Below are 16,947 nucleotides of genomic sequence, written 5' to 3'. Positions count from 1 at the left end.
GTTTAAACGGTGCTTTCTCCAACACACCAGACAACTGAAACACAAAACATTTGCATCGTTAGAGGCGTATTACAGTTGGTGAAACTAACCTGCATTACATTTCACAGATTTTTTTTTTTTTAACCATAAACAACTTATAGATCAAGAAGTGTATGGAGCACAGAGTTAAAAAAAAAAAAAAAAAAAAGTCATATTGGGTGCAGCAATATCATATCACGTCAACACTTATAACCACTAGTCAAACATATCAACTTCACAGATCCCTTATTAGCTCTACATAACATTCACATTCCCTTCCAACACAGGCTTTACACATACTTGGATAAAAACGAGAAGACAGGCAGAGAGAGGATAACAGCCAAAGTGAGTGACAGAGTGAGAGCTGTTGCGACCGAGCACAACCTCCACACCACTGCAGGCATGGACCAGCTGAGCTGCTTTAAAGGCTGGCCTAGTCACGGTGTGGGGCCCTCCCCGTTGTCCCCAAACGGACATGTCAACAATATCCCATTTGAGAAAGTCTTTGTTCTGTGGTATCAGGTTAATTAGGTGTTGGAGATCTTTGGCCTTCTGGGATTTCGGGCTAAACAAGTCATGCCAACCCCCGTGTCAACACACAATTTTCAGAAATACAAGTGCAACAGAGATGTTTTTCCCATTGCATTATATATAAATCCTATTGTAAAATGACTTTGTAAAACAAGATTTATGCATAGGCATTGTTGCTAAACAAGACATGTTCATCATGTATCTTCTCCAATTATTAATCAATGTTCTTCAATTAGTCATAATTCTTTTGTACCTTATACCTCCTCCATAGAGGTTTGCTCCTGTACTAAGTACCCTTTTCTAGGCATCAACCATGCCATGAGTGTGACAATGCAGACATGGTTTATGCACCATTAGATCAGATTAGATTAGTTTTCTTTGTCGAGATTTTGAATTATGTACCGGTAGTATGTCTTTGCTGGATTAAGTCGGTGTCCCATACATCCACTTGGCGATGTGTGAGGTGCTGTGGCACACTGCATAGAGCACCCGTACTACATTACATTTGGCAGACGCTTTACAAATGGCTATTTTTAATTCTGTTAAACAACTTGTAGTTGTTCCCTTACGACAGTGTTCCTTACCAAGTGGTTACCTAACAATTGCAAAGCAAAAATGAAGCATTGTTAATGATGAAAAATCTTCCTCTTCAAAAGAAACTATGAAACTAGTTTAGAAAATGTTACAGATGAAAAGGCCTTTACCACCTCTATCATACCTTCATTAATGGATTTTTAAAAGCAGGTACACAGGGAATGGGGTAGCCTACGCTGTCTCTGGGGCCAGGGCAGGTAGTTAGTGATGATTGAGCCTTGTTCAAGGTCAAACATTGAACAAGTTGTTTTTGAAGCGAAGCAGAAAAAATGACTACCGGATTTCAAAGAAAACCGTGTACATTCATGTCATTGCCAGCAGATGCTACTTTTCCAGCTTCAAATGAATTGAATCAAAGGTGTCTGACGTCATGTGGAAAAAAGCTAATTGGGCTGGAAAGGTGGGTGCTGAAGGGGGACTGCTAGCCTAGAAAATCCCATGCTGCATCATTCTGATCTGAAGGACTGCATGGCAGCCACCCTAATCGTAGACTGCAGGGGGGGAGTGGGAAGACTTTTCCCACCGGGACAATTTTCCCCTTAGCGGCCCTTTAAAAAAACAACGCGAACAACATGGTTCCCTAACCAAAAAGACAAAAACCACGAAATCTGCAGTCGTAGGCTTACTACATGTGGACATTAGTGTTGTCAAAATATCAACCTGAAGTGGAGAATTGTAGCCTACTTGAATACACAGCCATCATCACAGTCCAAAGCATTCACCATACAGTAGAACATTGCAGGTTAGACTACATCACGCTACTGTTCCATGAAAATGTGCACTCCACTGTCATTTTGACAGTTTGTAGGCCTATTGAAATATTGTTTAAGGAAGACAGGATGAGCACGGGCACAAAGTTTTGAGTTTAGAAGAGTAGGCTATAGCTTACAAAAAGTCTGTCTACATTGTGCAATAAACCCACCATGCAGCAACTAAGCCAAACCTAGGCTCCTTCAAAGCACAACCATAAGTCAACAAAATGAATAACCAAACGGTGTAGGCCTTAAAACGCTGTCTTCGTCGCAGCAAATGTCTCTTGCCATTACACTTTAATCCACAGTTTACACACCCAGCACTGCTCACATCAGAATCTTGTGTGGTAATAATTTTGTTCCATTTCTTCAGACATTACATAGGCTACATCCTAAATGTGCCACATGTAAATATATGTATGATAATAACATTATTTCGACTATAAGGAGATATACCGCTAGTTCTAACAAACCAATGGCATCAAAACATGTACAACGTCTATTCCTGCTTAGTGTGGCCAATTTACTGTTTGACACCGTCACTGAGGTATTGCCGTCTGGTAGACGGTGTATATATACCTGTGAGTCAACTCTAGTGTGGCAAGAAGTGAAACATAGTATCCGAGATTCTCTAAGTAAGTCTCTACTCTCCCTGGTAGTATGTTAGCCTTTGAAAAGACACTAATGTAAGTTTAGGGCCGGCTGAGAACATAATGCGGCCGCTGTATTACATTCCGCGGCCGCGGGCCACCGGGACAAGTCCCCAATCTCCCGATGGCCACTCCGCGCCTGGTAGACTGCACCTTTGCTATGAGAAATAGGTAACCTCTAGACTAGGCCTGTATCATTGGTGTTAACCAGGCAAGGGGGCCTCAGGAGTGGCAGATGGTTTCCCCAATGCAGCTATGGAGCCACCCGGTAGCTCATGCTGTTATCAACTAGGCCTGTAACTAGACCTGTAATCGCCTTCGACTGCTTAAGGTACATCCCCGAAACGCGACGCTTCCAGTCCCCCATCATTCCTACCACTGCCATCCACCATTTCATAAACATATATGATGAATACGAAATGTAAAAGAAATATATTTAATATCTATACATAGATCACTGACGTGCATAGGCTTAAAACCAAACGATTATTGTGAAAATGAAGCATAAAAATGGGGCAAATGGTAACACTGTCTTAATGGTTCACTATTACAGTAGATTTACCACATTGGGTACAGTGTAATGACCAGTGTAACAATACTTAATACCATGTAATACCAGTGTAATACCATGTACCAATTTTGTACTTACATCATGTATTTGTGTGTAAGTAGTATTACATTACATTAAATTACATTGCATTTGGCAGACGCTTTATAACCAAAGCGACTTTCAAAAGAGGACATAATCAAGCCAACATCGTATTGCATATTGTTACACTGGTATTACACTAGTATTACGTGGTATTAAATATTGTTGCACTGGTTATTACACTGTACCTAATATGGAATATTCACTGAAATGGTGAACCATTAATATAAGGTGTATCCACCCAGTCAGAAGTTATGGACCAAATGAAAATTCTGCCATTTTGAAAGTGTTGACCTCCAAACTCGAATCAGTTCATGAACCTACCCCAGAGCATTAACACGCCAAATCTGGGACAAATCCATCCAACTGGTCAGAAGTTATGGGCCAAACAAAAATTCGGCCATCTTGAATTCAGCCATCTTGAAAGTGTTGACCTCCAAACTCGAATCAGTTCATAGGCTTATCCTAGAGCATTCACACACCAAATCTGGGACAAATCCATCCACCCAGTAAGAAGTTATGGGTAAAACAAACATTCGGCCATCTTGAATTCCGCCATCTTGAAAGTGTTGATCTCCAAACTCTACTCAGTTCATGAACCTACCCTAGAGCATTCACACACCCAATCTGGGACAAATCCAACCATCCGTTCAAAAGTTATCGCGTTGATGATCATAATCAATCCCTGGTAATTATATCCTCGAAACGCGGCGGACGTGCACGGTGCACGCAAAACCATTACATCCCAGACACTCCGCGTTTCGGGGATATAATTACAAGGTATTGATTATGATTCCTTGGGCCAGGCAAACATAAAGATCCCCCTCAATATGTGTTGCCCGTTTAAAAAACAAATCAGGCTTTCAGGGCTTATATGACAGTTTATGTTATTGGGGGTTTGGGGGATTTCCCTGATGCAGTCTTGGAGCCATCCAGTAACCCGTGTTACTATCGAAACTGTAATTACATGCTGAGTAGCATAGCGTTGTCCAGCACAAACCTTTTAATCACTTTTTTTTCGAAATAAATAACATATTAGCCTTAAAATTGGTTATTAAATCGTCTATCATACATACAGTCATGGCCAAAAGTATTGGCATGCCTACAATTTTGTCAGATAATACTCAATTTCTTCCAGAAAATGATTGCAATCACAAATGCTTTGGTGTTAATATCTTCATTCATTTTTCTTGCAATGAAAAAACACATAAGAGAATGAAAAAAAGTCAAATGAATGATCATTTTACGCAAAACTCCAAAAATGGGCCAGACAAAAGTATTGACACCCTAACCCTAATACTTGGTAGCACAACCTTTAGACAAAATAACTGCGGACAACCGCTTCCGGTAACCATCAATGAGTTTCTTACAACGCTCTGCTGGAACTTCGTTTGGCAAACAGCTTCAGGTCCCTGAGATTTGAAGGGTGCTTTCTCCAAACTGCCATTTTGAGATCTCTCCACAGGTTTTCTATGGGATTCAGGTGTGGACTCCTACATTATGCTGCAAAATTTGTTGATAATCTTCAGACTTCATAATGCCATGAACATAGTCAAGCAGTCCTGTGCCAGAGGCAGCAAAGCAACCCCAAAACATCAGGAAACCTCTGCCATGATTATCTGTGGGGACTGTGTTCTTTTATTTGAACACAGCATTTTTTCATTACTGTGTAGATTTTGAGACAGACATGCCACGGGCACCGCGCAAACAACGTCATCCTACATTGTTCCCCTTTAAGAATAGGAACATGTCCGACAGGCAGACAACAGATGCGTCCGTCTATGCCAGTGGTTCTCGACCTTTTCTGGCCAAAGGCACCCCCCTGGTCTCATAGAAAAATATTTCAACTTGATTTAGGGGAAAATTGTAGTGGAACATATACAGCAGTGGTTGTAATTTTAAAGGACTGGATTGAGCACAAGTTTGCTTAAAAAGGTGCATCAGGCCAAGAGCAGAGGAAGCAAAAATTCCAAGCAACGTTTTTTTTTTTTTAAAGCTTGGTCGCTATTTAGCCAGAAGATGTTCAATGTTGAAAGAACAATGTAATTTTTTGTTCTGTTTGTTATTTTCAGGAAGCAAATATTTACACAAATAAATCTTAAAAGAATATGATACAGCATTAAAATGCTTTAACCATGCGAGATCAAAGGCTAGACTAGACTAAAGACATAGCACTCAGACCCACGTAGAAGGTGGTCGGCACCATTCTTAAATGTAAACATGTAGCCTAACATAGCCTACACAAGAAAAAATAAACACAACACAGACTCTCATTCATCAGTGGGACAGTATACCTTATTTCCAAAACAATTTTCCCACGTCAGATTTAAAATGAAACATTGCCGAACATCATAGTAAATATTAAACAGACCACAATAGCCTAGTCTCCATTGATCCCTTGATGTTTTGGCCCGTTGCACTGGACCATTTCCAGTCGGAACGAAAATAAACCAATCTTTGTTTCTATACGGCACTATTTGTCGGCGGTGATAAACGCAAAACAGCGGTGATGTGTATTACTGTATCTGTATGCACTTAGAAAAGCAGCAGTTCTAAACACAATAAAATCACATTTCAATAGTTAATTATCATTTCGAAGCAGTGATTTCAATGATTGGGAAAACGCCAGGCCAAAACTCAACTCAACTCTGCCGCTTTGTGGACACAAAAGAGAATCACAATTCAGATACGTGTGACGGACCAACGGACGGCGGGCAAAGCCTCTTATAGAGATGTGTGGGACGCATCTAAAAAGAGCGAAATGGGGTCCTACGAAGCTTCAGTGCTCGGGCCCTGAAAGTTGACACAGCTTCCGTGCTTGGGCCCTAAAATCTTGCGTTACGCTCTCCTCCCCCTCCCCCCTCCCCCTCTCCAGATCTGAGCTGGAGAAAAATAAAAGCTCAAGGCATGTCTGGTGAATAATACTTTTTAAAAAATGACGAGTAAAAGATAAAAGCAAGGAATAAGGAGAAAAGACAGATAAAGTCAGAGTCAGTAATCTTGATTTCTAAGAGAAGGCATCTGAGAAAAGCATAGTCATGTGTATCCCCACCCATTGGGACTCACCATAGACTGACATGGGAGCATATAAAGCTGTGGTTGGTAATGCAGGGAAGGAGTAGTCTCTCACTGCTTTAGTGCGCAACTAACTAACATGCATTAATCTACTCAGCTTTCTCTGCCTTTGTATTCTTTGTGTTTATATATACAACTTGAATGCTGTACAAGTATACAAAGAGGTTGGTATTCAGTAGTCTTAATCACGCCCCTATCTGAAGGGTGGTCGTCACTGTATTATTGTCACTGTAAATATGTCAAAGTAACTGATTTACATATGTTATGTACATGTTGGAATTTTCTTTCTGTATCTGTTCCTAACCTTGTTCTTTTCCATCAGATCTACCAGAAATCAAGAACAATATGCCATGCAATATGCTGTGTCTGTGTGCATGTGCGTGTTTACTTGTAATTCTACATTTGTGAGGACCAAATCCTGTAAATAGAATACTACCCTACAAAGCAAAAACACCGTAACTGTGCATGGTTCTGAGCTGAGTAAAATTACTTTTAAATTGCTCTCTTGTCAAACCATATCAGTGTTATTATTGACATCTGGCTGTTTTGTTACTGTATAGGCCTACTCTTACAGCCATAATGACTCACTTTCAACAGCAATGCAGTTACTGCCTGTTTGCTTTGTAGGGGAGAATAGGATATCTAATGAAAGAGCCTCAATGATAGTCCTCATAAACTGAAGGTCCTCATTGTGTGTGTGTGTGTGTGTGTGTGTGTGTGTGTGTGTGTGTGTGTGTGTGTGTGTGTGTGTGTGTGTGTGTGTGTGTGTGTGTGTGTGTGTGTGTGTGTGTGTGTGTGTGTGTGTGTGTGTGTGTGTGTGTGTGTGTGTGTGTCTGTGTGTGTGTGTGTGTACGCACATATGTGTGTGCGTGCTTTTATGTTTGAGACTGAGAGAGGCAGAAAGAGAGCAACATAGAGAGAGAGAAAGATCGGTGGATGAGATGGATATAGAAATATGAACTGGGGCCTGTAATTATGCTGATTATCACACATGACAGTATGATGATCATGTTATATGTTTTCATTTTTATGCAATGAAACTATTTTATTTCTCAGTTCAACAATGTTTCATCTCATTCATGGTCTCCTTACATTGCAGGTAGCCATGATGCTTTTCAATGCATCGGTTTATCCAGCTCTCTCCTCTGTTATATCAATTGGCGCCCTGAATCTTTCACCCCCAACAAATTATCCGGTGTTCATCTTTGGAACGCTAAGCTATATAGTCATAGTCTTTTTCAACACTGTGGTTGTCTCTGTTATCGCACGGAGTAAAGAGCTGCATAAGCCCATGTATATCCTACTGCTGAACATGCCGCTGAACGACCTGGTGGGCGCCACAGCCTTCTTCCCACAGATGGTTTTCAGTCTCGTGACCCAGAACATTTTCCTGTCTCACTTTGCGTGCGTCCTGCAGGCGTTCTTCATTCACCTGTATGGTGCCGGAGCGTTGCTCATTTTAACGGTCATGGCGTACGACAGGTACGTGGCCATTTGCAGGCCACTCAGGTACCACGCCATCTTCACCAACTCCTACCTGGTGAAAATCATTGTCATCATGTGGACTATAGATCTGACCCTTATCCTGATTCTCTTTGCGCTGCTCAGCCGACCTATAATTTGCCGCACGGAGGTGTTGGATACGTTCTGCCACAACCCTGCGTTGGTCCGGATGACTTGCGATGACACACGGGTGAATAACTTCTACGGTCTGTTCATAACAGCGTTTTTCCAGGGCCTGTCGATTTCTGTGGTGCTCTACACTTACTTCCAGATCCTGAGGGCCTGCGTGTCTGGAAACAAAGCCAAGGCCAGGAGCAAGGCGCTCCAAACCTGTGCCACGCACCTGGTGGTCTTCCTGATTTACGAGAGCACCATTCTGTTCAATGTGCTTTCGGTTCGCATGCAGGGTGTGTCGCCGTACCTGAGGAGGTTCTTTGCGGTGATGATGCTTGCCTTTCCACCTTTTGTCAACCCACTGATTTATGGACTCAAGACTAAAGAAATCAAACAGAAAATTACAATTGTCTTCTGTAAATAGATTTCATGTATCGATATTAAAGAAAACAGGTAATGAATAAACCCTGAAGAATTCATGTACAGCATGTTTCAAATATTTTTAGCAGGTCTATTTGTATTTACCATTATTTTCTTTCTATCCATAAAATTCCATTTAATATTCCAGGATAGATATCTGAATATGTTTAAATAATAAGTTTAGTTTAAATAACAAGTCTTGTTTTACAGTTCAGGTGTAACATCAGTATTGCATAGTGTTAAAATATATATAATATAAAAATATATACAGTATATAAACCATAGGTTAGGACACATAGCAGATAAATGCCTGACCATGGGTGGCTACATTGAGGGCCGCTGACAGCTTTGGCCAAGCCCGGGACTCAGTCATCTGAAAGTGCCCCCCAACCAGTACATACAACGTAATGGCATCCCAACTACGTTGCCCCATTTCTTCCTGGGCCAGCCAGGGCAACTGACCTGTTTGTTCATCAACCTTCACCACCTGTCAGCTTCCCTGGTTCCACATGCACTAGGAGAAATGAATGTTTCTTGTCCATCATTTCCAATGATAAATGTGTATGATTAACATATGAAATAAAGAAATCTGAAATTAAATTCAATTTTGTTCAATGTTACAAATTAAATTACAAATTATGTTACAATTAAATATAAAATATAAATGTTTCCTAATGTCATCTCCACAGCTGAATGAATGTATTTTATAAACTTAATAGTTTATAATAAACAACTATGAGTCATTTATTGTGTGTGTGTGTGTGTGTGTGGGGTGGGGGGGGTGGGGGGGTACAGTTCAAAATTATAGTGAATTAATTGTAATAATAAATACATAATAATGCCTTTGATATCTTGCTTTAAATGATGTTAGTGTTGTGAAACTTTGTTGTGTATTCAGAAAACTAAGACCTCATACATTATTATGGGTATGTATTGCTGCAGCTGATGCTTCAAAAAAACATATGGGAAGAATTAGGACCCGGACTTTCACTGTTTCATGGGCACTTTTTTGGCAGACCAATGGTTCACTCACAATTTCAATCAGCAGCTCTGATCAGGTGTTCTGCTTTGGGGCCTGCAGCCTAATACGCAACATGACACCCCATGTCAGTGTGTGAAACAGCCAGGACCAGGTTAATGCACAGGCTAGATATGCCTGCAGCCTAGGGGCCCCCACCTCAGAATTGTGACAAGATGCAATAGTGGAAAAAGGAATCTGTCATGTTGAGTCCAGTTGGTAGACATGCTATCCTTAATTCCTAGCTCCTAATTATGACACTGTCACTATGTAAATTTGTCAGTAAAGTTGCCTTCCGGGGGGCCCAAAGCAACCTGTAGCCTAGGGGCCCCAAGCCATCTTAATACGGCCCTGGAAACAGCCCGGTGAGCAGGGCTGGCATTGGACAAAGAGACCAGACAGGTATTTTGGGCGTAAACTGGCCCCTCACTGCAAGCTCCTTTCGCACTGTACCCTGCCTGAATCAATCCAGTGTCGGCCCACTGGGAAAATACCCTGTGTGCCAGATCACCTGTCCAGTACTACTAGCAGTCAGTACTACTAGCAGTCCTAATGTATCTTGATCTGTGCTAATTAGAAAAAGGGTAACACTTTATCTTAGTGTTACCTTTATTAGCACTAATACATACAATGTCAATGCCTGTAGTAACTTGTAAGGCATGAGCAAAATACATCATTTGCTAGGCATGTATTCGCAAATGTCTTGTTCATGCACAATTAGGGATTTATTACCAATATAATATATATTAATCTTATTAGAGACTAGTAAGCCTAGATTTCAGTCTGAACAGTGTGAAAACAGATGCGGAATAAGCAAAAATGATAGGCCAACCTCATTGCTCTAGGTCACTGGAAAGGTGCTGTGGCAAACAGCTCGTAACAACTAGATAAAAACATGATAGGCTCCCTACTCTGAAGTGGAAAAAAGAGAAAAGAAGAAGTTGTCATCGTGGTCTCTCCTGTTTTTGCTACCCACAACCACTGGCCTCCTATTTTACAGTTTACAGAGAGAAAAAAATAATAAAAATCCAGTCTTCAAATTGCTTATATCACTTCAGTGCTTCATCTACACTAACATAACAAATGTGCAGGCCCTTCTGTAGCCCCTTAATGCGCGCCGTACCTCCTGTGGCACGCTGTAATAGACATTGAAAGTTAGCTACTATAGTACTACACTACTATGACAGTTCACGGGACCTTTAGTAATACATTACGACTTGGTCATTGCCATTCTGTTAACAGCTAATTTATAAAGCCGTGTCTTAAGGGGTTAAGCAATGAGACAGAAGGTCCGTACCAATCGACACTGAAATGAAGGCTCTGAAAAATCATTTTCACCCAAAACCAACCCATTTATTTTGCAGTTGGTGCTCAGCTCAGGGTTGTGACAAGATCAAAATTAACAGCCAAGTCAAGTCAAGTCAAGTTTATTTTTACATTTCATACACAAGTAAATAAAAAAGTATTATATTTAGAGATAGTTATGCAATAGGCCTACTTCACAATAACATTTACCTACTTCGCATTAATAAATAAATTGTATAACACTAAATAATACTAAACATTTGTTGATGCCAATAATATATTACTAAATATTAACTAAAAAGACTTTCAACAACTGCCTAGTTAATGTTTTATAATTCATTTAATAATGTGTTTACGGTAGAGAAAATTAAAACATTTGGATGAAACATTAAATAAGTAGAACACATTAAAAAAACAAACCAAAAAAAAACATATAATCTGTTAGGGGAAGGCATCTGAAAACAGTTTCGTCTTGAGTTTAGGGGGGCTGAGGTGGGGCCAATGTTATTTTAGGGGGCAGGCATAATGGCAAAAATAGATCAATATTCTAATTTATATACTGTATTACATTTTATATCTAGCTTTTCACATATTTCCATTACAAAATAATATTTAAGTCATCGGCTGCTCAGCAAAGGGGCCATAAAAGGGGAGCAATTCTACAGGGGCCCTTGCCCACGCTGCCTCATAGGCCTCAGTTACAGCCTGTAATTATTAGGAGACATGAGAACCTTAGAGCCACAGAGAGGAAGTTAATTACAGTGTGCTTCCCACAGCAGCTGTTCCAACAAAAGGAAACGCATCATCATATTACCTGGCTGTGATTGTTCACTGATGCCAGAGAGGACAAATGACACCTTGCTCGCTCTCTAAGCAATTGATTTTATAGACGCCAATGTCAAGTGAAAAATTACAATAGACATACAATGCTGCCAACCATCATAGTATGGTTTTATAGACTATCATTTCAAGCGAAAAAATAAAATAAATGTGGATGTACTGTTGACAGCCATCAGAGTATGTCTTTCAAGGTTCATGAAGAAAGAATGAACATCTTGAACAGCAGAGTAGGCTACAGTGAAAATACGGTACAGGAAAACACAGTAGACCCACACCACCGATAGGACAAAGAGTGCTGAAGACAACTGTGGATGGTCAGGTAGCAAATACATACTTTCCCCTTTGGAGATTAATGAAGTCTATTCAACCCAATGTAATTAGACATCTGAATCATGACAGCCATATTTATTTATTTCATTTTCATTTTATTTATTTTAAAGCCATTCATTGTAGCTATACAGGCCATGCATTTACATGCAGTATATCTGCAACCAAACATCATCCATTCCAGCCTTAAAGATTTTAACCTGGAAGAATTTTTTTTCGGAAAAACTTAAAGATTATGTCTTTGATTTCATTGGTCTTCAGGCCGTATATTATGGGGTTTACGGTCGGGGGGAAGATCATGGTGGACACCCCGATGAACCTCCTGGTCTGGGCGGAGAGGTTGGGTATCCTATAGGATATGATGGTGAAGAGGCCCAAGCACTCCAGAAGGAGAAACACAATCAGGTGTGTGGCGCACGTCTGCAGAGCTTTGGTCTTGGTCTCTGCCTTTTTACTCCTGAAACAGGCGACCAGGATCTGGATGTAGGTGCAGAAGATGATGCCCAAGGCCACCACCTGAGTCACGGCCACCAGGGCCAGCCCGTAGATGTTGTTGATGGTGGTGTCAGCGCAAGTCAGCTGCAGGAGGGACGGATTGTCACAGTAGGCGTGTGGCATCCGTGACCCGCAGCGTGGCAAGCGCAATAGCAAGAAAAACAGCACACCGATGACAAGAAAACAACACAACCAGACCAGCATGATGATCCGCATGACGTGCGCGTGTGTCATGATGCTCTGGTACCGCAGTGGGCGGCAGATGGCCACGTATCGGTCGTACGCCATGGCAGTTAGAATGAAGATGGAGCCAGCACCGTAGATGTGGATGAAGAAGGCTTGGGTGATGCAGGCATCGTATGGTATCCGTCTTGAGTCCAACACGAGCTCGTGGATGACCTGCGGGAACAGGGCGGTGGAGCCGATGAGGTCGTTGATGGGCAGGTTGAGGAGGAGAAGGTACATGGGCTGGTGTAGGCTCTTGTTGAACAGGATGGTGAAGAGAAGCACCAGGTTGCAGAACAGAATCAGCATGTAGTTCAGACTTGCAAACAGAAACGCCGGAACAACACTTTGAGGAGGCAGATTGAAACCTTGCAGTGTTAGAACAGAGGACACGTTTGGAAAAAGACTTTCGAGTGTCAGTTCTTGTTTTGAAGAGTTCAAGGTCCCCTCCTCCATGATTGATTTTTTCCCTTGTGTATAAAACACAGAAAAGAAAATGTTTATTTTCATGATTAACATTTTTAGCAGTGACATCAAATAGTTTGGATAATGTTAAAAGAACGAACAAGAGATGTTTTCACTGAAGCATTAGAGAAGCAATGACAAAATCGACACATTTTGATTAAATCAATACTGTAAAAATAAAGCTTAATGAATGTTGGTATGTAAAATGTCCGGATAGAAATTAGAAAAGACCTTTCCCCCCTCCACAATGGCCACAGACAAAATATATGAACATATTGTTTTTCACAGTAAAACTTACCAGCAAACAGTTTCACAGAAAAGACAATGTATATTTTCATGATTAACATTTTTAGCAGTGACATAAAATACAGTTTGGATAATGTGAGAGGAACAGACAATGGATGTTTTCACTGAAGGCAAGCAGTGACAAAAACATTGACATAAACAGTGACAACAACAAATTTCAATTAAATCAATATTGTAAAAAGAAAGCTTAACTTGAATGTTTGTATGTAAAATGCCAGGGTGGAAATGGGAACAGACCTTTCCCTCCACTTCACATTGACCACAGACAAAATATATGAACATGTTTTGTAACAGTAAAACTTACCATCAAACAGTTTCCTTTAAACAACTAAATCTATTATTTATCTTTTTCAAAATTGACATTGTGCATCGTAAATGTTGTACAGTATTTTCCCTGACATATCATTTTAACATCAATGCAAGTTAGCATCAAGTACTGACCCTCACTCCATACAGGTAGGAGTGACATTTCAGGATGAACTTTTATACTTTTCTCCTCAGCCATCAGGGATGAGCTTCTCTGACACAACATTGAAGATCTTCTCTTGGGAAAATAACAACTGTATGACTTTCCCGAGTGAAAAAAAAACACATGACAATATGGCCTATACGTAGTTGATTACAATTTTATGTTTATTTTATTTCATTATAAAATGTGAATTAATCAGCAACAAAATGGAACATTTACATTCCACAGCCAAGTTCATAGTAGATATGAGGAAAAAGACTTGTCAGAAGTGGTCATCATGGTCTCTCCTGTTTCACAGTTTACTGAGAGCAAAAAGTAATGAAAATCCATCCTTCAAATTGCTTATATCTCTTCAGTGCTTCATCTGTAGACTTTAAAATAATGTGCGAGACAAATGGTCCATACCAGTCGACACTGAAATGACACCGAAATGAAGGCTCTGAAAAATCATTTTAAAGACACCTAAAACCAACCCATTGGTTCTCAGTGCACTAGACAGTATCCATACAAGGAACAGGGTTGCTGAGGTTGGGCCAATGTCATGTTAGGGGGGCAGAATAGCAAAGATCAACATTCTATTTTAGTGTATTATATTTCATATTTAGCTTTTATGTATTTACATCACGACGTAACATTAAAGTCATTGACTGTTCAGCTGTTCAACAATGCTGTATCGGTGACGGCTTCAGCACTGGCCCTCAGCACCTCCACCAGTCAAGTGCTCGCTCATGGACGGTCTTTTCCTTCCCCAGACAGGGCCATCGAGACATCAGGGAATTACTTTGAGATTGCTTAACAATAATGACTAAAGGTATGTGAATTCAACAACCTCTTAACCCCTTAAGACACGGCTTTATAAATTAGCTGTTAACAGAATGGCAATGACCAAGTCGTAATGTTTTACTAAAGGTCCCGTGCACTGTCATAGTAGTGTAGTACTATAGTAGCTAACTTTCAATGTCTATTACAGCGTGCCACAGGAGGTACGGCGCGCATTAAGGGGCTACTGGGATGTTCTCCCTAGCTGTAGGTAGGCCTACCAACTACTTGTTGGTGGACAGAACAACTTCAGTTTGATATCTGGTCTAAATGCAGTAGTTATAATGGTCATAAAATATGAATAAATGTCAGAATATATTTGAGGTTCGTTTTTACTTTAACACCAAACTTGGAATATAATTTAAATACAGAGTATTTTAAGTGCTATTAACTTCAATGGGACTTCTCTTGTGCCATTAATTTTCAATGGGAGCCCACTCATTGCACGCGCACATCCACACAGGAAAATAGACTCGTTCTCTCTTCAAGGAGCATTGCGGACATGTCCGGTCTCCCACTCACGAGCCTGGACATGCGCCGCATTTACACCGCTCTCCAGTGTGCAAGGGATGATCTGTTTTCATGTATTCTAACCGTTTCAGACTGATGCCGCATACCTCTGGACACGTCTCGTGCTTGCAGTGTGTATGGTCCCTTACGGTGCTTACACACTGCAAGCGTGAGACGTCCACTTAACGTATACGGTATCAGTCCGAAAAGTTCAAAATTATGACTTTGAGGTTGGTAATCCGCCCCCCACAGAAAATTCTTAAAGTTTTCCTTCAAGGGGCCTGCCTATGAATTCCTGGTGCTGCCATTCGGCCTAGCCCTCAGTCCACGCGTCTTCGCAAGATGCTTGGAGCCCTCCCTCCTTCCTTTGAGGTAGAGAGGAGTGAGAGTACTGGCCTATCTGGACAACCTTTTGACCTGTGCCCACTTGGAGCAGCAACCTAGGTCGCACACAAACCTGCTGACTCACCTACACAGTTTGGGGTTCACTGTCAACTGGCAGAGGAGTGCCCTCAGTTCAGCCCTGAACATTGTGTTCGTGGGGCTGTCCTTAGACTCAGTCGTCTACACAACCGTATCTCGGTCATTTCGTGAAGTTTTCACGAAAAAAAAATGGGGAAATTAACTTTAAACTTCGTGGTGCATTCACGTTATTGCCCATTTTTCGTGGTTGGGTAACGCTTCCGCTGCCTATTCATTTGAATTGCCCGACTACTGTCTAGTGACCCACTAGTTTGACGCCCTTTCGGTACCGTCACATGGTAATCCAACATTTCAAACAAGCAATTTAGGGTTAGGTTTAGGGTTTAAGGTTAGGGTTAGGTTTAGTTTTAGGTTTAAGGTTAAGGTTAGGGTTAGGTTTAGGTTTAGGGTCGTATGACATAAGGCGTAAGTACCGAAAGTGAGTCCCAACTGTATCAGCAGTGTTCTGTCAGCACCCCCTCCCCGCCCCTGCAGACGCTTGGATAACCATAGCAACAACACGAGCTGAAAATACCGACCACGAGTCGCTAGGCAGCAGTCGGGCAATTCAAATGAATAGGCAGCGGAAGCGTTGCCCAACCACGAAAAACGGGCAATAACGTGAATGCACTACGAAGTTTAAAGTTCAGTCCCTTTAAAGTCACTTTACGAAATGACCGAGATAGGGCTCGTCTACAGGGCATATCTTTCACCGCAATGAGTGGAATCGTTCCGGAGCTGCCTCGCAGGCCCTGATCAGTTTCACTCCGCCTTTGCCAACGGCTATTAGGCCTTGTGGCCTCCCCCATTCATATAGTTCCCTTGGTGTTACGTCACATGAGGGCGTTACAATTCTAGGTTAACGCCCTGCGTCTGGACCCAGTACGGCACAGGAAGCGGTTAGTAAAGGTGTCAGGTGTCGGCACTTCAACCCTGGAGATACCCACACATGCACACGCATGGCGCACAGTTTGGGCTGGTGCACCTACACAAAGTGATCTGAAGGACATGGCGCGAATCGCCCCCCTGCCCACATCAACTATCTTGAACTCTTGTGTTCCTTGCACTGAAGCATTTCTTGCCTATCTTGCAAGGACATCATGTTTTGGTTCAAATGGACAACACCACAGTGGTGTCCTACATCAACAGGTAGGGGGGCTTGCGCTCCCTACAACTCCACAACCTGGCCCGGAGGCTGTTCCAGTGGTGTGCCTCGCGCTTTGCCTCAGTGAGGGCAGCGCACGTGCCCGGGGTCCTGAACGCGTGGGCAGACTTGTTGTCTAGAGGACGGCCGAGTTCAGCCGAATGGAGAGTCCACTAGGGCTGCAACTAACAATTATTTTAATAGTCGACTAATTTATAGATCCAGTGACGATAAGTCACAAAAAAGACTTAAACCT

The 16,947-nt window shown here is 41.6% G+C and overlaps 2 protein-coding genes across 2 annotated transcripts; one reads left to right on the top strand and one right to left on the bottom strand.

The window, feature by feature from the left end:
- Positions 1-7,374: 7,374 nt before the first annotated feature.
- Positions 7,375-11,986, top strand: LOC134454781 (olfactory receptor 52K1-like). Its single transcript, XM_063205941.1, has 3 exons — positions 7,375-8,290; positions 11,814-11,842; positions 11,981-11,986. Exons 1-3 carry the CDS (start codon positions 7,375-7,377, stop codon positions 11,984-11,986), a joined length of 951 nt encoding a protein of 316 aa, XP_063062011.1.
- A 5-nt stretch (positions 11,987-11,991) lies between these two features.
- On the bottom strand, positions 11,992-12,972 carry LOC134454780 (putative gustatory receptor clone PTE03). The gene has a single exon (XM_063205940.1). The coding sequence runs from the start codon at positions 12,970-12,972 to the stop codon at positions 11,992-11,994; it is 981 nt and encodes a 326-aa protein (XP_063062010.1).
- Positions 12,973-16,947: the final 3,975 nt, after the last annotated feature.

The sequence above is a fragment of the Engraulis encrasicolus genome, chromosome 8 (assembly GCF_034702125.1).
Source record: "Engraulis encrasicolus isolate BLACKSEA-1 chromosome 8, IST_EnEncr_1.0, whole genome shotgun sequence".
Taxonomy (NCBI): domain Eukaryota; kingdom Metazoa; phylum Chordata; class Actinopteri; order Clupeiformes; family Engraulidae; genus Engraulis; species Engraulis encrasicolus.
The sequence above is the reverse complement of the archived record's forward strand: the minus strand, read 5'-3'. Positions and strand labels throughout refer to the sequence as shown.

Coding starts and splice junctions, on each gene's coding strand:
- LOC134454781 (XM_063205941.1), top strand. CDS start 7,375: ATGATGCTTTTCAATGCATCGGTTTATCCAGCTCTCTCCTCTGTTATA. Junction 8,291..11,813: donor AGAAATCAAACAGAAAATTA/CAATTGTCTTCT, acceptor ACTTTCCCCTTT/GGAGATTAATGAAGTCTATT.
- LOC134454780 (XM_063205940.1), bottom strand. CDS start 12,972: ATGGAGGAGGGGACCTTGAACTCTTCAAAACAAGAACTGACACTCGAA.